Source organism: Passer domesticus, chromosome 10, assembly GCF_036417665.1.
Source record: "Passer domesticus isolate bPasDom1 chromosome 10, bPasDom1.hap1, whole genome shotgun sequence".
Taxonomy (NCBI): Eukaryota; Metazoa; Chordata; class Aves; order Passeriformes; family Passeridae; genus Passer; species Passer domesticus.
Window position 1 is genome coordinate 36,388,473 of NC_087483.1, and position 26,447 is coordinate 36,414,919.

Genomic DNA, 26,447 nt, shown 5'->3' on the forward strand with positions numbered 1-26,447 from the left:
ATATGTGTGTTTTAAGGCCCTGGGACAGAAACAGCTTCACTCTGAAAGAAAGCAAAGCTCCAATTTGAGGAATTTGCCCAGAGTACCACCCATCAAATTCAAACAAAACCTTGAGTCCAGAAAGAAGGGAACAAAAGGGGTCCATTTGCTATATGGAGGGGGTGTTTGCTAGAGCTGAAGGAAAATGAAGAAACGTTCTTGCATCTGGGCACAAGTGCCTTGCTCTTTTGCTGATCAGAAAGTAAACCCAGGTGATTTTACACAAAGCACACCACAGTGCCCATTCTCCTGCCTGGCTGAGGACACTAAGTATGTATATCAGTGTGGCCCAGAAGGAGAAGAAAATCCAAGATCATACCCAAATTCTGTCTTTTTTTTTTTTTTTCAAAAATTAAGAAACAAATAAAGATAGTGAAAAAACTACACAGAAATATACAAGCACCAAAATTGGAATGACTGGTTTATCTCCCCTCTAGGAAAGCAGCACACAAAATCTCAAATTTCAAAGACCACATAGCTAATTTTTTTCCAGTTTAGTGCCCAAAAGAAAAATAAAGAACCCCCAAACCTTCAGTTTTATGTAACAAAACTGCAGTATTTTTTTGGTTTTCTTCTCGAGAGTTCAAAAACAAAACCCAAAGAAGCTGAAACCTAATTCTGCTACCACCTTACTGGGGTTTCCACAGGAAGAAAGTACAGAAAAAGCAGATAATAAAATCATCCCAGATGTCTGCTATGAATAGACAGGGGGAGACAAGTAATACACCTTGAGGAGAGACTGACATCAAGCCCACTTCAGTAAAACCAGTGTGTGGTGACAGCAGTGAGCAGGATGTATGGATTTAAACTCATAAGGAAATAAGAGAAAGGTACTGAGCTTCAATTTTGCACCCCAAAAAGATAGGGCATAAAATAGAGATGCCTTTGTCAACATTTTCTAAAAGAACTATGTTCTATTATAACTTGAACAAAAAAATTTAATTTGTTCTGAAATTAAATTTTACAGGCTATCATTTTAACAAGAAAATTTGATTACATTGAAGGTTAAACTAAAAGATTCCTTTCAACCCAAGCTTAAAATGAAAATTTAATTACAGTGATAAATACTCTTTAATATACATTTTTGTTTAGCTATACTGCTGTATTTTTGATCCATCAGCTGTAAGAATGAACTAATATAACTCAAACTTTTGAAAAGTGTTTTATCTGATGGATCACTACCTGGTATAGACTTTAATATAGTATTTCAGTATTTTATAAGAATGCTTATTCTGTTTAAAAAGATACAGCACAGGACTGACTTCATTAAGTGATATTTTAAGAATTCCTGTGCCTGTTATTTGATTAACTGAGATGTATCTCAGTCCTGTTTCCAGACTCTTAAATTAAAGGTTTTCCACCACCTTAGGTTCACTGCTTCCAGAATGCAACAGTCTGTTAGGAAAATGTAAAACTCTTGTGTCTTATAAACAGACCTGGTTCCCTCTGAAAAGCCTCTAAAATCTTTCTCTCCTAAACTCTGTCCTGAGACACTCTCTGCCCCTAGTGAGGTGATAAAACACACCTGCCACAAGCGGGGATATGAAACTGTGAAGCTTGACAGGGATCCCCACACCCAATAATAACATGAGTGGTAAAATTATCCATCACAATCTGAAGGTCAAGTTGCCAAAAACAACTATGTTTACTAGAGATGCTGAAACATATGACTTAAAATATTAAGTGCTTTAATAAAGGCTTCAAAACTAGGTTTTTTTTGTCCTCTGTGAACTATGAGGAGCAACAACAACAGATAACACAAGGACAATAAAAGTGAAAAACATCAAACTCTGCCGAGAGAACACCTGGGAAAATGTAGGTTGAACCAACAACCACTTACAAGTATTCATAATTAATAAACAAATAGAGGAAACAATGCCAGATATTTGTTTCAGTAGTGGGATTTTTGTTTTAAAGAACTTTTCTATCACAAAAAACAGGTAAAAAGTCACTAATACCTGATATACCTTCATGATATTGACAGTTCCTTCTCCATGCTGGCCTGGGGATCCTTGGCTCTGCAGCAGATTTCTCACTGTCTCCTCCATTCTAGAGAATAAAAATATTTATAAAAGTCAACTGCATGGAAAAATTTCAGAGTTGCATTTAGTGTTTTTGTTCTTTACAAGAGCCTAATGCATCCATGGCTACCATGAATTTAATATTTAAAGACAATCCTAGCCTTATAATGTTCTCATGCTCCAAGTTATGAATAACACATTAAGGGCACTCTTTTATCTTTTGAATATGCACAGTAATTAGTTGTATTGCTTAAATCCTACTAAAACCAAATGTGTGCAAAAGACATCACCTTGTTAAGAGTGCAAACACCACCACGATAAGATTATTGCCATTTAGGAGCAGCCAGGTTAAAAACCCCCACACACAGCTGTGTTCTGAGCCAGCAGTAGGATCTGTGCAGCTCAGACAGGCTGCCCATGGCATCTCTGCTATCACTGTCTGTGCTGTGGGGCAGCCTGTGCCCCTGCCTTGGTGGCAAATCCTATTCACAGAATTGACAGGGGCACAGGCAGCTGAACACTTTCACCCTTCTCTGCCCTTTCAAACAGGCAGAAAGCCAGTGCAGGCTCCAGTCTGGCACCACCATCTCAGGACAGTGCAATCAACTTCAGCTCCATCAGTTAAAGGGGGAAGGCTTGCACTTCCATTTTAAAAGTTGCTAAGAGGACCCATCAAAAGTCATCTTTGATCTACACACATTCATCAAGAATGTTAAACTGATGATAACACCAACCCTGCTGAATGGAGCCCGCTCAGAAAAAAAGAGTTCTGCTCCTTCCTACAATAGGAAAAAGAGAAGACACCTATGAAACACTAGTCCAACTCAAGGTGGATCAGAAATTAAATCCCTTAGGGGCTTAGGAGATGTCATGATCGCAAATAGTAGGGCTGGGAGTAGGGCTGGTTTCAGCTGTGGGTAAGAGGAGGAAAAGGATCAAAACCAGAGGAGCAGTGATGGACACGACAACAAAGACACTGGGTTTCACAACCAAACCTGGTGAAAATTCCAGCCAAGGTCGTCACACTTCTCCCCACTCCCAATGTCCTACACAGATTCTACCCCTGTACAGCCTCTTCTTCAGCTGTGTTGCAACAGCTTTTATCTCTCCCTTTCATATTTTCTGCTCTTTTCCTTTCAAGCAGTCTCAGTCCCTTGAGACAGTTGGAAAAACAGCCCAGATGGAATAGGGGCTGGAGAAGGGCAAACTGCTGTGGCACAGGCATAAGGGTGATGCAAAAGCAGAAGAGGGAAATACCTTAACTCATACTGCCAGATACACTGTCTATTGAAACAGTGACCTTGAAGAAGGTGCCAGTATTCCTGGGCATATCAGACCAGGAGCTGCCTGCTGTTGTTTATCCCTACTGTGTTTAGAGAAACATGACTTTTGTGTAGCACTCTTTCCAAATTAAACTGAGCAAAATAATTATTTACAGCATATTTTTTTATATTTGTTTATTTCTAAGGTAACAATCCAGTGAGACAGAAAATATTAGCTAACTGCTCTGGCCAAAGGCCAATAGCATTATCTTTTATATGAGCCTCGTAGTCTTTCTGTTCTTTCAGTCTTATCAGAATGAATGGCATTGGCTAATTAAGCAACAATGTGATGTTATTCCAGGTTTTCTCCTTTCAAGTCAGCCCACTGCACTACTTTTCAAGAAGCTGACACTGGGTGCTCATTCTACTCAGATGAACACTGACATTCTACTTATTCCTGTGATGTTTTTTGTCATTGATGTGCAGACTTCCACACTGCCAGAATGCCCACAGAATAGTTTGACCATCTGTTGACCAAATGTGCATAAAATCAAGCCAGCTCTAATCTCCAGTGCAGACAGTGGTTCAGTTTTTCAGTTGCAGATTGGAACGATTTCTGCTCATAGGCTGACCTTAATCAGATGCCTTTTACATGAAAGAACAAATCATTTTGGTTCACACCATAAATTCCTGTGTAGTCCTCACTGAATGATTTAATTTCTTAACATGCCCACCATTTCATTTTTAAATTAATGGTGTAATAACATTCTTAATTATTGTGTTTATCTATGCAAATGCAGCTCCACTGCTAGTCCTCCACAACATTCTTCCAAATTAATAAACAAACTAAAACGGGAGAAAGAATAGATTCAACCAGCACTAAATCACAGTTTTTTCAATTTAGACCTAAGGGTATTAATGAAAATAAAGTCCAGTTGCATATTACTATGATCATTTAAACCAGCTCAGGAAAATGATGAATTCTTAAATTCAGTAGGTCCTTTAATCTACAGTCAAACTCAGATAATCTATTTTGGACCACGGGCCTGCCTTGTTGAACAGCCTTACAGGGGCAGGCAAGCACTCAGCTTCTTGTGGCACTCAGAAACACCTTCCATCAGCACCCAGATTTCTAAGCAATAGGGTCATTTTTCCAGCATGACCAAGAGCTCAGTTAAAGACAGTTGAAACTTCTGTGGTTTTGCTGTTTGCAGCTACTAAGTTGAACCACAGACATAACAGACTGTGTGGTCACATCACTATCAAACCATCCCTGGGAGGACATTACAAGCTTTGGGTAGCCATGGAATATCTGAAAAAGAAGAAAAAGCTAGGAGAAAACTAGGTGAATTATGCTTTCAGTCAAATTCACTGCAAAGCTCTGATTGCCAGTGCTCCTGCAGTTTGTGAGCTGCTGCTTCTTCATTCACATCCCCAGGTGTTCACTTTGAGGACCAAATATGGCACAGGAGGATAATCGAGATTTGTTTCTTATGAATGGGAGGTTTTGATGCATAAATTAATGGCACCTTAATTGAAAAGCTGTTATCTTATGATCTATAAAACTCTCCTCAGTGACAACACATGCCAGAGCAATTTACCACAAATCCTATTTACAGAATGCAAAAATAATGGAGCCTCTATAAATTCAGCTTGGGGTCCCATGTTTTGCTCCCTGAACAAGGCCACCAAAGGGTATGAAAATTTTGGAAGTGAAGCAGAAAAATTATGAGCTTTATGAAAGGCTATTTCTACATACTGACCTATATTTCCCCCCCTTCTGGTAACCACAAAAGGTTATTTGCTCTTGGTTTTGATTCTAATATCTCAGCTGGACCCAATCCAACATTCAGCACTTCCAGATTATTTTTAGGACAGTTATCCCCACACGTGCATTCTGCCTTCTTGCTGGACTGGTTTGCCAAGGATTCTCTGTCTCTTATGTAACTAGCAAGATGTTAAAATCTGAAAAATCAGCCTCTAAAGCTCATCACTTGTGAGTCTACATTCTGCAAGTACTATTTAAGAACATTTATTTTCCCCTTTCTTTTGTATTTTATTTACTATCTATTCACCTGAAGCATCTTGCATAGATCCCTTAAATTTTCTGTTACATCTGTCATTTGAATTGTCATTTTCTTAAAACTCAAGTCTTCCTTTCAACTTGTATTTTTTAATAAATTAGACGGATTTTTCAAAACAGAAAATAAATGAAAACCATGTTCAAAACAAGCTCCTTAAGTTTCCTGACAAAATGCCATTTTAGTGTAGGGGAACAGATCTCCACCAGACCTAACCTAAGGATAAATTTCTCAAAGTGCAAAAAAGAAGAAATGAGGCATTCAGAAACCAGAATCTGTTCTTGAAATATAAGAATTTAAGTAACATAAAATATTAATGCTACTGTGGAAAGCACTGTCAAGATTCCATCTGGAAGATATTTACAATTACAACCACAAGTGTTCAGGAGTGGCTCATCCAGAGAGGATTCCACAAAAGGGATTGCTCTGAAGCTGTTGAAATGACAGTGGGTGCCACAAGAAGAGACTAAACAACTTGCTAAACTTAAGAGACAGAGGGTTTAAGTACCCAGGTATAACTTATACAAGAGAATCAGTGGGAAAAAACGAAGTATGAAAGAAAACTACATCAACCTAAGGCAAGGACTGAAAAACAAGTTCTATTTCATGGTTATAAATACATTTACGATGAAATTAGGATGTTTTTAATAATTGAAAAAGCAAGACTCTGAACCAGCCTGCCAGGTAGAGTAACAGGTTGAGAAATACAAACAGTTTCAAGCCACAATTGATTCATTTACGAAATTAATTACACATCATGTCAAGAGCTGAGAACTTGAATTTATAATCCACAGGTTCTTGCTGCTGTTCCTCCTGAACCAAAATCATTCCTACACTTAAAATATGCAATTTGTCCTGTACTGTTCAGGAAACTAATCCAATTGCAATAGACAGTTATTTATTTAGGCTTTTTTTCCCCCAAGTCTGTTTCTGGGCAAGGGGGAGACAGGAACCTGTGGAAAGGAGGAAACATCATTCCCTGCCCAGGGAGCAGCCCACAACACACACATCTCATGTGCCCCAGGCTGCAGGAGGAAGCTTCCTCTGTATTTTTGCTGGAGACTTGCTTTTAATGCTTCTCAGTGTCCTGGTTCTGACAGCTCTGCTGCCTCCCTCTCCCACCTGGCCCTGCAGGTGCCAGAGCACAGCTTCAACCACGCCAGGCTGGGCAGACCCTGCTCAGGTTGATGCATCAGTACTGAGCAATTAAACTCCTAAATTCCCTACCAGTTTTCTCAGGACCATCACTCCCACAGGCAGGCACATCCTTGGTGCCATCCCACAGCAATGTCACGGTCAGAAATCCTGCTTTGTGCCTCTGCCATAAATAAACACTCTCCCTAACCCACGCTCTGCTCAGCCCTGTCCCACACAGCAGCTCTCCCTCCAAGGGACAGGCAGCACGGAGCTGTTCAGCACTGGAAGGTCCATGACAGTTTCCACCCTTCCCCCTTGACCTACTTCCCTCCAGATTTCCACAGGCTGGCACTGCCTTTTGCTAGGTGCTATCACCTTCCCTTCTCATCATCCTCAAGCTCGTGTGACTTTACTTGGTGGTTACTTCAAATGGATGTCACAAGAATTCCTTCAGCTTGATTCTGACTTGGTTTTACAGAGATGTATCCAAAGGTTTCTACAGAATCCCACTGCAGCTGTTGAGCTTTATATTCCAGCTTTTTATTTCTCATCTCATGCAAGGTGAAGGATAATTTTTTAGTCTTAGAGAAAAATATCAATAACAGATCTTTCTCTAGCTTCAGCTTGTTACTTCAGTGCAGTTAAAATTCTCAGGAGGATATTTTTTTCCAGCTCTTATCTGTGAAAGAGTGAAGCTTCCTGTCTCTCTCCTATTTAAGTCTCCTGACTTCTCTTTTTAGTTATAGATTTCCTAGAGATGTGGTCTGGATTTTAGCTCCTTTAGCTGTCTTAGCCCTTCCTAGCACCTGATCCCAGACAAAGGAACAGGTTCCTATGCAGTTTCTCAGCTCTTTTAACTCCTGTTCACCTGGTAAAAATACCAGCTGGACTTTGGTTGTCTCTTTGGACACTGCCTTCTGTCTGGCATTGTGACAGAACTCTGTGCCTCTGTCCAAGCTTCCCAGCTCCCTCTCCAATCTCATAATCCAACCAAACGAGGAGCTTCTCTCAGATCCCAGATAAATCTGTTTCCCTACTTCTTAGTAATTTTGAACTTCAGGTTTGGGGTTACCTACATCTCACTTCCATCATCACTAAATTCAAAGCTTTGCAGCTTTTTCTCTGGTTAAACAGGGAAAATACCAAAGTGGCTTTACAAGATGTAACAGGAAAAAAAAAGCTCATCACCAGCAGTTCCTGTTCACTGCATCCTTGCAGGAATGTCTCTCCTTCTACCTGGTTTCAATTAAGTTAGTGGTTGTCTGAGCTGCTCCCCTCTGTCTCCAGGGATTCCCATTAGGAGCAGACATGGCTGCCTGCTCTCCTCAGCTCTGCAGGCTCCTCTCCAGACTCTGCAGAGTCCTGCAGCCCCACTGAGAGCCCCATGTGTGAGCCAGGGTGGTCCCCAGGATGAGCCACCCCATGGTGGTCCCCAGTTCTGCTGTCCCCTGTGCCCCTCCTGAGGAGCCCCTGCAGCCAGCTGTGAGCCCATGGCTCCAAGGGCTGGGCCCAGGAGACAAACACAGCCTTCTACAAAGAATTTAGATATTGGAAATGGATTAAAAAGAGAGAGAGATGTGCAAATGGGTATGTGATAAACTTAAAAAGAGAACTGACAGATGGGAAATGCTGGGGCTTTAAACCCCAAAGGGTTTTCAGTTCTGCTTAGGATAAGCACTAGTACCAGCCTGATAGCAGTGAGCTGGGCAAAGCAGAATGCTCAATATCCCCATTTAATATTTCAGTTGGAAAATAAAGTAATAACATCCTTCATAACAGCAGCAGAAAGACGCACATGTAATGTATAATTTATATTTATTCTTTCTGTTCATCAGCACAGGTGCTTATCAATCCAGAAATATCCAGGCAAATCCTTCTCCTGCAGCACCATCACCACCCCTTCCCCACCACAGGCCCTGGGGCATTTGCTAGTGGCAAATCCAAACTGCACAAGCCATGCTCTTTTCACATATTCATACAAACCCCTCTTTCCAAAACACACTCAAAGGATATTTGACATCCAAAGGGCAATCTGAGGACGAGGAGCATCACAAATATCTTGTGCATGATGAAGGCAATGACTGCATGGCCATGCTGGTGTGAAACAGGCCTTGAGCTCAGTCACAGGAATAGAGGAGGACCCTTCCCAAAGCAGAAAAGTCAGGTTCTCTGTCCCCTGGACCATGCCAAGACTCCAAATCACACAGAACTGAAAGGCTGAGCACAACTTTTACTGTGTGGAACCACTGGCCATTGATCCCAGTGGAAATTTTCAAGGTAGCCTTAAAATAACATGAATGTTTTGAGCACCAGATAAGTAGGGTAGGATTTTGAAAGACCTCAGCATTGGCACATCACTGCTCCCACACAAGTCTGAATTCTGTTGTCACGCAATGGCAGGCCTGACATTTCTCTGAAACTGCTCTACCTACTATCTGAGCCAGAAAATGTTGGAAGTGTATCCATTGTCTCTCTCAGTCATATGGATTTCACTCATCAAACTTCTATCTACAGCAAAAAGCTTCTGAACAGCAATAGAATTCAGTGGTAATGTTTATTTCTGTGTTGACAGATAGACAAATGCCATATGGAGTGCATGGGTGTCTTCCATCACCAGCCCTGTATATGATTTTGTGAGTTACAGGCATGGAGGAACGAAATCCAGCCCAAGACTAAGCCTTGCAGAAAAACTGCTCACCAGCAATTGAAAGGATTTTTCAACTGAAAGGACTGTCTCTCCTACTGGTCCCCAGTAGCATATTTGGGACCTTAGGACAGGAGATATTTTCACTAACTACAAGTGGATAGAACCAGGCACACACAAAGTTAATTATTGTGTCATCTTAAACATATGTTCATAAGTTCAAACTGTATTCATGCTGGAGGCACCAGAAATAGTCACAACTAAAAGCTTCAGAAAAAATTACAGGCAACTATACAAACAGACTGCAAATCTTTCCAATTTCAAATAATGGTAGGGGTTCAATTTTTCTTTTTTTCTACATTTTAAACAAATATTTGTTTTTCCATATTTGAAAATGCGTAGCTGGATGGAAAGGTGTATCTACCTGTTCCTCCAAATACTCATATTTCATTTTGCATACCAGGACCCTGATGCAGACCAACCACTATTGTTTCAAGCTACTTATAGAATTTTAGAGCCACTCAAAATTAAAAAGCTCACACGACGAACCCTCCACATTACACCCCCCAAATTACTGAGTTATGGAGTGAAAAATATATAAATAAAATTCTTTCAACATGTTTTGCCTCAAAGCAGATCCAAAGTGACTGCCAGGACAGTGAATGCCAGGTATCTTCTGAGCATAAGGAATCCCTTCTTCCAGGCAGATTTCCTGCAGCACTGCCTGGAACAAGACAGATTCCTATTCCAGGGAAACTCCTATTCAAAGGGAGTTTATGCTCCTGCAGGACAGATGCATTAAGCAGCAATATAGATCTGCTGCTAAAGAAACCTCAGATGCACAAATAATTACTCTTGCTAATTTTCAGGTGGTTAGAAACCACCCACAAGAGCAGGTCGTGGCAGAGATGTCAGAACAAAAGCCTTGTGGCTTTAGATTTCTAAACCACAGCAGCAGAGCAAACCAGCCTAAACAAGTAATATATGGCCAGAATAATGGTCTCCAAGGGCTTAATTACCTGTGTCATTAGGTAGTGGTAGCCTCTCTAAAATTATATTGACAGCTTTTCTACAACCAAGCAGTTGATAATGAGGCAATAAAAATACATGACAGTGCACACAGAAGAGTGCTGCAGCAGTGTCATAAACAGCACCATCAGTTTTGATACCAACAAACAAGAGCTGCACGAAACTAATTGTGAGCTGGTCACGAAAAATCAAGGACATGTACTTTGTCATTAATAACTTTTCATGTTCTCCTTTTCTGTACAAGTGCAAGCCTGTCAAAAGCAAAAGAAGATAAGAAAAAGAAGGGAAAAAGAGTAATATCAAGATAGAAATGAAATGCAAGAGGAAAAAAATAAAAGCTGCATTAAAACAAACAAACAAAAAAGACAAAGCAGTTTTATGCCTCCAAATTGAGTTCCATAAAGCACTCTGACATCTTTCCAAACACAGTATTATGTCACAGCCACTCGCATGATATCAAAGGAGAACACAGCTTTAAAATCCTAATTTGACACTACTGAAGCCCTTCTCTTTAATTTGGATTATCTTGGAGACGAACAGGGTAAATGCAGGGGAACATTTCTGTATGTAGGATTTGCACTGAAATGCTCAGAAATATTCACTGCATGGATGTGCTTTCATAACTGCCTGCTCCCATTTGAATAAAGAGAGAATTGAAGAAAACAATACAAGACATAAGGATCAGAAATAAAGACAACATGGCGTAAAAGAGGTAAGAGAAGTTTGAGAACAACAAAAAATACATGAAAAATTTAAGCAAGAATTAAGAAGACAAAAAGAAGAGTGCAACAAAAAAGTTAAATGTAAAGAGATGCGAAGTGAAAAGATGTCTAGACATCTCTAAGGTGCAAATGTTTAACTATTTGTACTGTATTGGTATTTCTTTTGGGAAACAGGAGATCATTTAAGAAGGGCTTAGAGAAGGATTTTCAGTCCAGCTACAGAGAATCACAACATCACTCCCTCCTCCCCATTCAAGCACTCATTCTTTAATCATTTATCTTCAGCACAGCATGGGATCCATTTTCAAACAGCTCTGCAGGATTTTAGCCACACGGCTCCCATTGTGTTTAATGGGAATCCTGTGGGCACAGCTCTGTATGAGGCTTTCAAAATGTACACCAAAAATCTCTAAATAATGCACTAGTTGAACATTACCCTGTTTACTTCTCATAGGACATGAATATAATGAAACAAAGGTTAGGTCATTTGTAAAAGCAGTATTTATTGCAAAGCTCATTAATGTTTCCTATTGGGATTTTTTTTCCATTGTAAAAATATTTAGCATAACTATTTAGGATTCTTTTTTTTCATAACATCTAAAGCAGAAAACAAAATCAACTCAAAACTCATTTGCTCCAGAAAGGAAGATCCAGCAGTTAACACATCAGCCTATGCTTCAAGAAGCCTCTTTTCAAGACTTCCCAGTGTCATAGGATACCTCTGTGGCTTTGTTTCAGATTTTCCCTCTGAAAATTGAGTTAACAGTTTCTATTTCATAACAGCTTTATGATGATTATAAATACCAGTGAAACACTAATCAAAGATTCATCAGAAAAAAGCCTCAATATGAACTCCCTTCTCTCCCTTCAAGAGGAAGGCTGTTTCCATGATCAGGTCTGACATAACTTGAAAGCTTTGAGAAATGCAAATCTTTGCCATCCAGCTCTGTAAAGACAAGAGCTTCATTTCTGTGCTTTCACCTTTCACAAGCAGCATTAAGAACAGATCCACAAAGATACAACTTTAATCAGCTTTCATGCACCCAAACAGCAGATCATATTCTATCATCCCTTGGAATCAAAACCACAGAAAGTTTCGGGGACTTCCATTTCAAGGGACAGATCCTCAGCCTTTTGAACACATGCTAGGTGGAACAGCTCTGCTGCAGAGAAAAGGCTGATACATTCACTAGGCAAAAGTTTAACCAAGGAACAGCAAACAGAGCATATTTAGCACCTATTTCCAGCTCCAGAAATTGGTTTTAGATATAATATTAACATCACTAGTTTACTACAAGCTGTCACTTTACACATGCAATTCATGCTACTCAAAAATGTAAGATCACCACAGGAATAAACACGTTTATGTTAAAATACCTCAAAATCTGACTCAGCAAATAAAACTCTTATGTTAAGAACTAGATTAGCACTCTTTTTCCTGGATATACAAGAACTGATACCAGATATGGCAGTCTAATATGAAAACCTCAAGAAATATCTGTAAAACACAAGGTTCAGCATTTTGCAAGATTCTGAGTTTATGTGAGAGGAATTCAGAAAAATTAGATGACTCTATAAACTACTGTGTCTACCAGTTTCAAACCATACCAGCATGAATTATTGCAAAATTGCCTAACATTGAGCACAAGTCATTCTACAGAACACAAGAGTTCATTCCATAGAGTCAGGGCCTTTGTGACTTAACTGAACAGACAGGCTGTACTTTAGCTAACCTGGTGGAAACAAAGCCTCTCAAGCCTGCCTTGCTAAGAAATTATTTAGTGGTTCTCCTGAGAGACTTCTTTTCCCCCTCTAAGCAAGAATCAACAAAAAGAAAAAGATCCCTTTGAGTCTTTAATTAAATATTATAAAAAGTTGAAAGAAAACTATCATTATCTTAGAGCACACTATTACCATGCTAGAGACTGATTTCTATCAAACCAACTTAGATATCTGTGTCCAGGAGGGGAAAAAGGCAATAACAACAAAAAAATCACAGTGATACAGGAAAGAGGCTGGGCTGGACAAGTTGGGAATGAATGTCAAGCACTGAACAGCAGCACCTCACAGTGCCAAAGCTTTAAATATTCCATTTGTTCTCCAGAAAGGAAGGACCATCTACCTTCATCATGAGCAAAAATGCTGCATAGGGCAAGACCTCTTGTGCATGACAGGGGAATTGCCATAATGGGAGAAGGAGGTTTGTCAGGTCCTTTTACATCCAGAGCTGAGCAGGTGGAAAAGCTGGACTCTCAGGCAGTTACACAAAAGCAATCCAACCTGTGGGCACAGGAGACATCTCAGACTCCTGCTTGCTCTGTTAATTTAAGCTCTCTTTTATGACACAATTATAATAATTCACTCAGGTTTCAATGTTCTGTAGCTATAAGGAAAAAGTGATTTTTATGACAGATGTGACCTGGAGAGGCCAAGGTGGGCAGAGAGGGAACAGAACCCAGGATGGGTCAGACCTCCCAAGGAGGGCTGCACTCAGGGAATCACAGATCTTTCCAGCCCACATGGCTTCAGACAGATGTCAGCCAAAAGGAGGCAAAGGGAGGAATAAAGCAAGTGGGCAAAAATCCCATCCCTGCAAAAAGCCACATCCAGAGCAGTGGCTGTAGAGTGGGACAGTCTGCCTTCACAGCAGAGACAATCCTACCTGACACAAATGCAAGCAATGTCATCTTGCAGAACATCCAGTGCTGCCATTGAGCGTAAAATTAAACTAAAATGACACTGAATTACTTTAAATCACCCACATTCACTTTATTTTCAAAATAACAGCTATAATAGCAATTTGTAAATGATCCATATTTGTCTGTTTTATTTTGTCTGTTTATATTTGTCTCTATTAGCATGTTCTAAACAGCATTTTTATTTCAAGATTTTTATAAAATAAGGATGCTGACAATCTTTTTATTAGCACAGTGCTAGCCCAGTATTTTTATACCTTTGTTAAGCTCATTGCTAATGATTTACTTCAAAGTAATTTCAGAATACTACAATAAAGTGTAATAGATTTCGTTAATCTTCATGATCTCAAACCCTAACTCACTGCTGAAGCCACTAAACACACAGCATGTTCTGAGAAATTGCTTGGCTGCAAATGGCACGAACTAAACCTGCTAAAAAAACAAACTTGCTCTTTGGAAATGTAAAAATTATATAATCAACAGGATTTGGAATTGCTGAAGGAATATGCTAATTCATTTTACAATAAAGGCCACGTTCTTCTTCACACAGGCTTTTTTGTTTTGATATTTACACTGATGCATCTCCAAATGAAAAACAGCCTTATGGGAGGAGGAGAAACAAATCCTTAACTGGTGGGGTGATCACTTACAGTGTTTGACTCCTGACACTGTTAAAGGCAAATCTTTTAGAATTTGAGAAAATACATCTTGATTTTAATAGATTACATCCACAACTCTTTGAACAAGTGGAAAGCTTCTGGATTTTTAACTCATTTGGGAACAAGTCTTTCAGTCTCTCACTGATGAAAAATTAAAGCAAGAGAAAAAAAGCTATTGTTAGCTTAAAACATAAGCAATCAACTCATTTTACTATTGAGTATTATTTATTATTTATCAGAGGCTGTTGTCAAGAGAGTTGTTCCAAGCACCTGCTTACAAACATTATCAAAACACATACAAACTGGAGGAATTTAAATGTTAGCATTAAGGGCTGAAAAATGGTTATCGGACCTAAGAGAATGTGTATTAACAGTAATCTGAAGAGAGAATGTACCTCCAGCACAAACATGTTTTAATAAACAAGCTTTCAGCTATGAATATAAAAATCCCATTTTCCGGTATTCCGTAGAATACCTGACAGTATTAAAGCCTTAATGTTGGACAACCAAAAAAAAAATCCAAAATCATTTGGTGCTTCCTACATTCTATGTTTTGTCCTAAAACTTTCTCCTTTTTGGTAAAAATAAAAGACACAGGAAAAGTGGGTAACTTCCCCAGAGTCAGTCAGCCAGAAGGGTTCAAACTTCCTTTCAGGTTTCAGTGAAAGCAATACCTGGCTGGGTTAATAATTTAGTCAGAACTAAACCCAGCATCCCAGTTCAGGCCTCTGTTACCAAATCACACCAAGCATACTCTGCCTCCTACTTTCTTCAATAATGTAAAGGCATTGTTTTACAACTGGGTGCTTTATTTAGACACAATACAAACTCCCTGGTTTTGTTGCAACTTTGCTCTGTAATCCCAATATTTAAAATCCAATTATTCCCCAATAAATTAGTACAGAATCACCAACTATGATTGTTTGGGAGAAAAAAAAAGTATCATCCACTTCTGAATTGGGCTTTGAAAATTTATAATCAGTGTGGATATAGTGTAATGACTATTTTATGATGCATTATTATACTGGGTTGAAAGTACTTGCATTTTAAATATAAGATAGAAAAGTCATTTTTTAACAATCATAAAGATATTTCATTTGGCAGTAGAAATGAACAGGTTGCCTTCAGAATCCAAACATACATATGGCAAACCATATATAAAATCTGTTTTAAAAAAATTATTACCCGTTCTAGATGAATGTCTAGTAATATATAAATATGAAAGTATTATAAATGTGCAAGTCTGATTTTAAAGAAAAATATTCTTAAAATTGCAATCTATTCAAGTTATTGAAGTTGAACTTAAACTTTGCTAGAGGACAGCCAGTTCCAACTGTTAATTATTTTTAAAATACCATGGGAAAAAATGTATCTATGCCCATTTTTTCACTCATGTTTACTTTGGGATGAAAAATTTCGCTTGAGGTTTTCAAGCCATGCAGACTGCACAGATTATACTGAATTACAACACTCATGCTTTATTAAAACTCTCAAGTATATATACTAATGAATGTCATATCATATAAAATTTATATATTTCTGCCCACACATTGCATAAAATTGAGATAAAATGCCAAATATATAAAGGATTGATAGCTAAAGTTTTATGAACTACAAACACAAGGTCAGTAGTGCTTCACTTCTGCAAGATAAATTTGACATGTGGACAGCACTGTGAATCACAACCAGAACTGCAATGGCCAGGGAATATAAACTCCCTATTAAAAAAATAAACAAAAAATACAGCAAATCACTCTTGCATGGACTTCTCAAAACACTTCACCACCACAAGGAAATGCTTCTTTCAGCTACTGCTGAAACTGTGCCATCCTCCAAAGAAGCATGAAATCCTCCTCAGAGGCAAGGCCTTTCCATAGAATTTCCAGTCCATTTGTATACAGACTTTTTATGTGACCTAGTAATATGAATAAGTAAGAATTCACCCAGTAATGTCCATTTCTGTCACTTTTCTTTTTTTCAGCAGGTACCTGTGCTCAACAGCATAAGATGACATACCTTTCTGTGGCAGTGTAAAATAATTCTGTCACCCAAGGCATGTATCAAAACTGACAGAAAAACTCATTCAGAAAAAAAAAATTACTTAAAATGAAAACCAATTTAATTCCACTAAAGATATTTAATTTTTTGTTTTACTTTTTTTGGTGACCATGTCTGCATTGAGATCTTTGACAGAGAAAGCCACTCGTTATTGCTTTTAATATAATTGCTTAATTCAGGCTACCTCCTAGAACACAAGTCTTAGAAAAGCTCAGAACACATCCTCAACTTCCTTCAATGGGAAAAAGTTCAAAGCCAGAGCTGGATGATTGAATAGGTCCAGTTTGGTGGCATTTGAGCAGAGTTAGGAGATGGTGGGTTGTGCTTTCATTTTGTTTTGCTTTTCTAAAGAATCTTTTCATTTTACCTTTGCTGCTATCGAGTTTCACTGTCATTTTGACTGAATTTTATTTACACCACTACACGTGCACATAACCAGTGTGGCTCCAGGGCTTCCTCCTTGGTGCCTTATTTTTAAATCTCTGCAGAAGCTCAGTCCTGTACTAGATTATGTCCAGTGCTGATGCTGCCACAGACATGATAGGCAGCTTTAACTCACTCAAATCTGGAGCCAGCCCAAATTTTAGGGTGAACTTAACATTCAGTTAAAGGAAAAAATGGCAAAGAAGGAATTCTCATGAATATAATTTCAAAAATTCTGCTGGACAGTTTTCCTTAAATATTTTGGCTGCTTCTATTTCAACAGTTAAGAAAATGGTATCTCAGAGAATTAGTATTACTTTTACAAGAACTTATTGCTGCAAGTCTTATTACTTTTAAAAGAACTCATTTTATCTGAGTTACTAACAGCATATTCACCACTATAAAAAGCAAGACTGGGGATCTTAATGCCATGTTTTTCTAACTTTAGAACCAGATAATGCACACATATGATACTTAGGAACACTTAATAAAAATCTATTAATAGACTTCAGTAACATTCTCCAGGAAATGCTCTGATGGCCTATTATGCATTATCCTAAAGTTTTACTTTGATTATCACTTTGTTGATCACTGTATTATTATGGGTCCAGTTCAACAATCAGTGGAGTACAAATTTTCAAAGTTTACACATTCACACCAATTTAATCAACTACTCACACCAGTTTAACAGTAATTTACAGCTTTTTAAACAGACAGCCTTCTTTAAACTCTGACTTGGTTTTATTCCATATGTTCCATTTTGAACAGAAATCTGCAGATATTACCCATAAAGAAGCACTGCAGAAGTGATGACCAATACAAAAATGCACTAGGAGGGTGATTCCTTTTCTTCTCTGTTCAGTTTCCACTTTTACAAACAAATACTGATTTATTGAATGGTAAGAAAAAAACATTACTACAAATGTTTAGGACCTCAAACACAAGAGGAAAAAACTGCCTGACTTTGGTGCATCCCCAGTCTGCAGCCACAGGTTGCTACACAACCTTCCCCAGGCCCACTGCACACAAACACCCTCAGAAAAGGATCTGGAATTAAGTGGATATTGCCAAAAACTATGATAAAAGATGACAACACAAGCACTCCAGAAACACTTCTAATATCATTAATTTTCCAAAACTTACAATTAACAGAGACATAACAACTACAAACTGCAAGCGGTTTCAAAATTACTGAAACCTTTTGTATCTACCTTCTTTGTGGGGAATATAATCAAATAAATGCTCTTGTAATTACATAAGACTCATATTCAATTTAATTCAATTATTTGGAACGTGGGCACAGTGCAGGACAGCCTCATTAAGATGGCTCAGCAGTTTGTTTTCAAATGGGGCCCCTAAGTCAACATTTACAATGAGCCATCACAAAGGCTGCCCATCCACTCCAAGGGCTCAGAATAATCAGTTATTACAGCCAATTCAAAACACTGCAGAACTGGGAATAAAACTGGTCTGCAGTTGTATGTCAGGAAGATTTGATCTTCCAAGCAATAGAAAGACACCGCTGGAAATTTCTGTTTCTTTTCCTGCCTCCTACTTGCCATTCAGAATAGCACAGTACCTTGTGGGGATGCTCTCCCCACTGTTTTCCTCAAAGAAAATGAACTTTAAGTTCTCTGGATTACTACAAGAAGCAGAGTACTGAAATAAAGAAGAAAAAGATATTTTGACCTCAACATGAACAGGCTGACTTTGGTATACTGCCTATCTGAAATACATTAAACAGCAGGGTCTTTCTATTTTACCCTAACAAGAATACAATCAAATGTTGGTCACAACAAAAATTCTTCATGCATGTTTGTTATATTTTCCTCTTCTCCCCTTCCACATCTTCCTCTCTCTATCTTAAACACCCTGTCTCTTTTGGTAATTCTTTTAACACAGGAAGAAACTGCTACAGAATAAACAGCAAGTGTTTGTGACACGTTAATGTGATTAAGGGAAAATTTTCAGCACATGTATAGATTTTTCTTGCACTTAATCTTGGTACCTGAAGAAGCAAAATATGCTTCTTTTTCCACTACTAGGGATATTTTTGGAACATCACAATCATTACCCTATTAAATCTGCTGGTTCAATGACAGCAATTGTAATGAGACCTGAGGCAAGAGCAGGAGCCCACTGCAGAATCTGTGAAGTCAGACACAGCTGAATCCTGGGGATCAGGGGCAGTCAGCACACAGCTCTTTCCAGTCCAAGGAAACAATGGAAAAAGGAATTAGCAGTATCTGCAAACCTTGTTTTTAATCCTGATTTAAACACAGTGTTAGTAACACCAACTTTTTACTGGGAATTCTCTCTCAGGGAAGCATCACAGCACCACCCATGCATTGTGCTTCCCTAAATTAGTCGCAACAGACACTTCCCAAAAAAATTATTCATCTGCTCATTTATTCAGCTATAAGGAAATTTCACTTAAAAAAAAAAAACCAAGAAAAACCCAAGTTATTTTATTTCCATATTAATATTCACATAGCAGTAAGACAAAACTATTCCAGAATACTTCACTCTTATTAGTTGGTCACCAGCTCCTCCAAATCATCAGTGCCCACATGCTGTATAACCCAGATCCTAGATCTCAATTTGGCCAGCTTTTGTCTGGAAGCTCTCAGCTCATTTTCCTATCCTCAGTTTTCACTTTTTATCAGTTGAGTCATTGGCTGGGAGCCATTACTGAAGTTCTGTTTTTGCCATTTCCTGCTGAAGTGTCAGGGAGGCATTTGGTTTTCACAAGAGTGGCTGCCCTGCATGGAAAAGACACTGGGAGAGGTGAGGAAACTGTGGGGGTCTGACTGAGCTCAGTGGGACACAACCAGGCTGAGGCTGATGCTGCAAGTGATGTAACCTCACTACCAAGGCAAATATCTTGCAGCACCAATAACTTCTACTTAAAAGAAGAGGAAAGTGATATGAGTTTATGTCTTTGAACTTACAAGAATTTTTTTTAAAAGTATTTTAGAAAGGCAGCATAGTTACAGCTATTTCTCCACTGCTTATGGGCAGAAATTCAGATATTGCATCTTCCCCAATGACATGGGGAGTTATGTGGAACAGTAAAAGATCACAAGTTTAAGAAACGTTCCTAGATCTGTGTCACTGCTACACACCAAAATTTTGTAATACTTTTAGAAAGCAACACACAGCCAAGTAGAAGCACAACAGCTTTAATTCTGTTTGATGGCTAAGTGTACCCAAGTAATGTTTTTGTGAAGCTCTACCATTACCCCCTGTAACAAACTGTGAGAAAATAAGGAGATGTTAACCAAGTCCTTGCCCCAAGAACACTGTGACATACATAGTTAATGAGGTTCAGTGGGTGAGCAGGAATACTTACCTCCTCACTGCAATCTCTTGTTACTATTCATGTCATTACTTAGCTGTAGGTCACCCAAATTCATTTTGCCAGGGTAATATTATGACCTTGCAGGTATTTGAAGCAGACATACTAAAACAAAAAGGTTAATTGTGCATTCTGTCAGGACCATGTGGCATCAGGCCATGACCATCAATTGCCTGGTAAATCTTATCTCAGCTTTCTTTGCTATTTAAACTCTCCCTGGCTGAATGATAATTTTTCATTGTCTAAGCTGTCTAAAGGGTAGGTTTCAAAATAAAATTTCAAGTTCTTTTGCTCATACCTTGGTTTAACATTCTAAAAGTCCTCATTCTGCTAATGCTTTGTATAATCTTACAGATTACTCATTTCCTAATAATTTAATACTATTTGCTTTTGTAGTTTAAATGTATTATGAGACTAGTTTCCCTTAGTACATGGCTACAATTGAATGAATAAAACATCTTAATAAGCCACAATAATATGAACTTAGGAAAAGGTATTCCTTGCTATCAGTGGTCATGACAGAATGAGGCTTGTACACAATAATACAGGTGGCTGGAACACTGTAGCAATTTTTTTTTTTTTTTACACTTTTGGCCAAATTTAACTCCTAGAGAAGAAAGTTCAGCCATGCCAAGGACAATTTAGAACCTCATCATTAAGATCATTGTGAGCTGGATTCATAAGTGAGTTTGTGCACCCGAGACAGAGCTGAGTGTGATTTTAGAAGGGAGGAGAGCAGCACTAGAGTCATCAAACTCTGGTGGGTGCACTTTGAATACAATTATCACCTCTGCCAAGGCCTGTGTCTTAAATCATAGTCACAACAAGCATAAGGTGTGGAGAGAGAAAGGTGATGTTGACCTTTTGTGCTGCAGCTCTGTAGCTGGAACCTGGCAGGCCATGGCCCCTGTGAAGAATGACAAGAAGAGTCTCAAAACTACCAGCTGCAGCAGAGACATGGGGCAATTTTTTTCCAATGTCTGCACAGTTACACACACCCATGCAAAAGGAACTAATTCTAGAAGGACACCAGCTTTAGGGGAAAAGAGAATACTCCCATGAGGAGGCCATTCATGGGCCACTTGGGGCCACCCTCCTGAAGGAGGGCAGAGCAGCCAGACAGCCTCACCCGAAGCCTTGTGTAGGTGCTGTGTCTTCCAGCTCTGACTCAGGTGCTGCTTTCACTGAGGGGTCAGATGAGAGCATCCCCTACACCACCATTTCTTCTTCCAAACAGTTAAAAGACAAATTCTGAGCAGCTCACCTGTGGCACTTATTTACACACATGAGCTCTATGAAGTGACACAGTCTGACCCTCAGCTCTGGCTGCTCTCTCACTCAGCATAAAGACCTCTTTAATCACCCTTCACAAGCACCTTTCTCATAGTGGGAACTTGTGCACCTAATTTTGGGGGGTTTGTTCCCTCTGCAGGTATATTTTTATTTCACTAGAAATTCCTTTACTTTTTTTATATTAAATTCCAACTATACAACAGACCTACAAAGCTCAGACAAAGTGGAACTACTGACTGTCTTCCTTAAAGACAGCAAATGCTTTCTTATTCCATTTAATATGATACTGCACATGCAGGAACAGCCAGGCAAAGATATTAATATTATCACACTGTTCCAGTAATTAATAGCAACTCCCCTCACAGCTCTGATAAGCTGGGAAATGCATTTAATTTCTTTTCCTGCTGGTGAAACACTAATGGAAGAGGAATGGGTACAGGACTCTTGCAGTGACCTTGTATTAGGACTGCAACTCCTTCAGACTGACCCAGAGACACCATGGAGCCATTACAAGTTTCCAGCAGTAAATGGGATGGGACACTCACTAAAAATTTAGAGAGCATGCAGCTCAGTGAGGCTTTTCAGTTCTATCACAACATATTATTAATGCCAATTATGGCATGAAAGGTGCTAATGTGAGGTTCTTCAGAGAGCAGGCAAAAAACCACTCATCAGTTCTGGAGATAAGGTCTGTCTGAGCTACCAGTTTCCACCCCCAAGCACACGGTGACCTGTTGAAATTTTGCAACCTGTTTCTTTCCCTGTAACTTTCAGAGGTTCCTAGAGCTTTTAAAATGGAAAACTAGGCTCAACCACCTCTCTCCAGAAGAAGAAATTGGTAATAAATAGGATAAAGGCTCAACATTACTATTGTAGACATATTTTCATACGTATATTTAGTACTGATATCAGGCTCATGTGCAAAATGACAAAAAGTATTTGAGATATGATTTTTTTTTTGTACAGGGCAAAGCTTTTGCTTAAGAACGCCTAACAAAATGATAGCAGGCAGCAAATTAAATGTTAACCATGTGTTAACATAACTTACTCCAACATCAGCTGCCACATTCATCCTCAGCTGGAAGACATCTACTTTCCCCACTTGCAACTTCCTCTCTTCAGCCATAGCCACAGGGACTGTTACAATCTACATTCACATATGTCTTTCAGCACAAAGACAGGATTCTGAAGTATTATGAAAGGTTGGTTTATGTGCATGTTAATGTATGCCCATGAATTATGTAAGTGCAAAGAGAGCCAAAAAATATATCACAGAATATCTACCTACCTCTATTCACATTCTGTCTAACAGTGTGCTTCACAGGAGAGAGGTGACAGCCACAATTCACATATTTTAGGTTTTGACTGCTCTTAAGTAGCTTCACATCTTTTTGCTTCTACATGTCTGTTGGCAAAAGAGGTTTGTCCTCCACTACAGGGGGATTTTCAATCTAGATAATTACTTATCAGATCCATAAGAGCAAAACCTCAAAACCTTTTTCTTGTGAAATGTGGGATAGCAGTATTTGTTTGTTAAGAACCTTGGTTTATTTTTCTCCAGTGGTGCTGTGATTCTATCATTCATTTCCTTTATCAACAAATACCTCTCCTGTGTGTTTCTTCTTAGAAGCTATAAATGAAGCAAATTCCATTTTTAATTTCACATGGTTTCAGTAACAGATGCAGGCATGTATCTGTCTTTGGACAAGTGGATAATCCTCCACAAAATCTGAGTATGTTAGGACCCCGCCCATCTAGACTTCACTAATCCTAAATCTCACAGTTTAGAATCATAGGTAGAATATTTAACTGTAGAACTGCAACACAGGCTTCTTGCCTTTCTCTATATTGGCAGGAAATCTGATGAAAAACTTTATAGCAGTAACACAAAAACTTTTTACTTTTTTCACTCATAAGAGAAATTTGGGAATTATATGCACAAATGGTATTGAAAACTTTCCTTTTTTTTCCTCATGTGCATATTTCAGCAATTAGAAGTTACAGGTGTCATATACCCAGGCATGGAAAAAAAATGTGATATTTGACATTTGGTTTTTGTTTGTGGGTTTTACCCTTTCAATTAAAATTCTTCTCCAAAGACGTCTCTACTAGCTGTGCCTTTTAGAGTCAAAGAAGCAGACTTCCTGAATAACTGGGAAAGATTTTGTATGACTAATTGGATAAATTTGGATTTCCCCTATATAGTCTCCTCATTTTTGGAGCTGAAACATAACATCACTTGTTTTTTGACAGAGGCTTATGGTCAATGAAGAATCTCCTGAGCACAGCGCTGCAGTATGCAGTGCTTAAAGACCAGATTTTATACATGGTAGCTCCCTTTCAAGAACAAAACATATTCACTAAGCACAAGAAAATTCATCATTGAGAGAATCAGGTTTAGAAATGAGTAATTTTTATGCAGGTTTAAATAATGACTGAGATAACAGACTGCAAAAAACTGAAATGCAAACTTAAAACACCAAAACCCAGAAAATTCATAAAACAGCATTAGAATGGTGGTATCAAAAACTGTCCTATTTATATGTCCTTGAGTTGTAAATACAGATAAGTTCTTTTAAGTCTGCCATGTGAAAGCTTAACACATGAGAGCTCAAACTGAAGAAAACAAGCCTATATAGTGATTCCTGTCAGAAACCATTAACTTCACCTGCCAAAAAAGCCACTGTTGCTGCTGAAACAATCCCCAGGAATACAGTTCACCAGTCACAAAGAAGGCTGCACACTTAGCACAGAACTTCTCTGTTAGGACTTTCAGCAGTGCTGAGACACACAGAAATGCCTGTAGAGAAATATTCCCTTTTTAGTGCTGCATTACACAAAGTGGGTGGAACGTACCCATGTCAGCAGCACTGTTAGAGCTGCTCTGTGACCAAAATTGCCTTTAGTATTAAATTAACTGCACATGTTGAACTTGAAGGGACTGATGGGGAAGAACATAATACCTGGAATTAAAAATCTTATTATGTATGTACATCAAAACCTGCCTAAAAAAGGGAAATAAACTTCAGCCTGTCTAAACAAACTTCTCACCATCTTGCAGCATAACAAGTGCAAGACATAAATGAAAGATGCAAACTATTTTCAATACCCCTAGATATTCTAGATGACCAAAATTTGGTCCAGTTTGGGGTTTAAAAAAAACCTTTTTTCCAATAGAATCAGTTCAGAAAGATGCTTAACCTAGCAAGACAAAGAAAGAAAACACCCCAAATGTCTGCATCAATCTTTTCTCCCAGAGTACTGGCAGTAAACTGAAAGGAGAATAAAGAGACAAGTGTTCACAAAAGTGGGTGGAAAACATTCCTGCTGCAATCACCAGGAAAATACAAACATAGATAGATAGATAGATAGATAGATAGATAGATAGATAGATAGACAGACAGATGTCTTCAGTTGGCTGATGTAACCAGAAAAAAAATCTGTACTTCACAGCTCATTGCAATTGGACTGATCTATACAAAACAAGCAGTCTACAAAACACGAGATTGGCCTAAAAATTAATTACACCCAGCAGGAAGAATTTGATTCATCCAGATTAGTTACTAAAATGCCCACAGGGGGCAGATATAATCTTTCCTTAGAAATGAATTAAAGATCCGATTCCAAGTGTCATGCTTTGAACATATAATCAATACTCCCATTACTAAAATTTCCACTGTGAACTTCCTTAAAATGATATCAGCCAGCATAATTTTGAAATCTGAAAGAAGAGCTGACAAGAGGAAAGCCTACAGTTATACACAACAAAGTTCACCTCAGTGGATGTAACCAACTCCATTGCAGCATGCCCACATTTGCAGCCACCTCTTAGGAATTACATGCCATGGGAGCACACTGAAGCTCCAACAGACATAGCAAGGTGTATCACCTGCAAATGAGACACTTATATCATGAACTTATTTTATTCTACAATAAAAGATGACCACAAGGAGTCTTCAAAGATGTTTAAGTCACCGCTTTGGCAACATCAACGCACAACAAATTTGACTAACAAAGGACAACATGCAATGCACCATTTTAAATCATACTTTTTTAAAAAATTCAGCTATTTAAGTCTTTTTCATGAGGCATACATCCAAAAGGTGCTAGAGAAGCCAAATAAGTAAATTTATAATGATGACTTCATATCTGACCCCGTATATAGTTTCAATTAGTGTTGCAATTTAGGACTTATGGTATATTGGCGCTAGAAATTTAACCTGCTTGAAAAATACAAAAAATACAAACCAACAGATTTTCTGTTTTTTACAGAGATAGCACTGCAGTGTATCAAGAACTTCTCATTTTCTAGTAATCCTCCCATACATTTAAAAAACCTGTGCACTGTCTCATCCTATACACCAAGGGTCTTTCTTGATATCAGAGCTTAAAAACTCAGGGACTTAACTGCACAAAAAGAATTCTGCAATTCTATTCTACTCCTGTGATGACTAAACTGAGAAACTTAGACAGTGGAAACTAGAAATTAAAAAAGAAAGAAAAAAGAAAGAAAATATGCCTAATACTGGGTTTATGAATAAGGTTTTCCTCCAACAGCTATGCTCTCTCTTTCATCTTTGTTCTGCTAATCCTTAATAGAGAACTATGTAATTAAGCAGCAAAAGCCCTAAAAAATATAAATATAACTGTAAGAGCAAAAACATATTAAAATTATAAGATAGATGGTTAATGACAACTGTAAATTTGTCTCTAAAGAAGACAAACCTTCAAAGATCCAGTCTGACATGCACATGAGATGGACATGGTCTATGTGCAGTCAGTTCTCAGAAGTCATTGCCATTACAAGTTTTTAAATTATGGAAATTAAAAAATTGAACTAAAATGGTGAGAAAGGAGAACACAGAAGATGGCTAAAACTTGGATGTTAGTTTTTAAGTCAACAATAGCATTATCACAACTTGCAAATGAGATTAAGAAAGCTGTCAGAACACTTTTGCTGCAGTGGAACTAGCCCATGATAAATCTATGAAATTATTATAATAAAAGTACCTAAATCATGGTAAA

The 26,447-nt window shown here is 38.4% G+C and overlaps 1 protein-coding gene across 20 annotated transcripts in view; it reads right to left on the reverse strand.

Annotated features, from left to right (window-relative positions):
• Window positions 1-26,447, reverse strand: part of NCKAP5 (NCK associated protein 5) — a 454,622-nt gene that overhangs the window by 127,965 nt on the left and 300,210 nt on the right. For 19 of the 20 annotated variants that reach the window (XM_064435175.1, XM_064435174.1, XM_064435171.1 and 16 more), the window contains one exon: window positions 1,998-2,088. In XM_064435175.1, the coding sequence (XP_064291245.1) occupies window positions 1,998-2,088 (91 nt within the window). The remainder of the gene's footprint in view (window positions 1-1,997; window positions 2,089-26,447) is intronic. The other variant, XM_064435180.1, reaches the window with a different exon arrangement.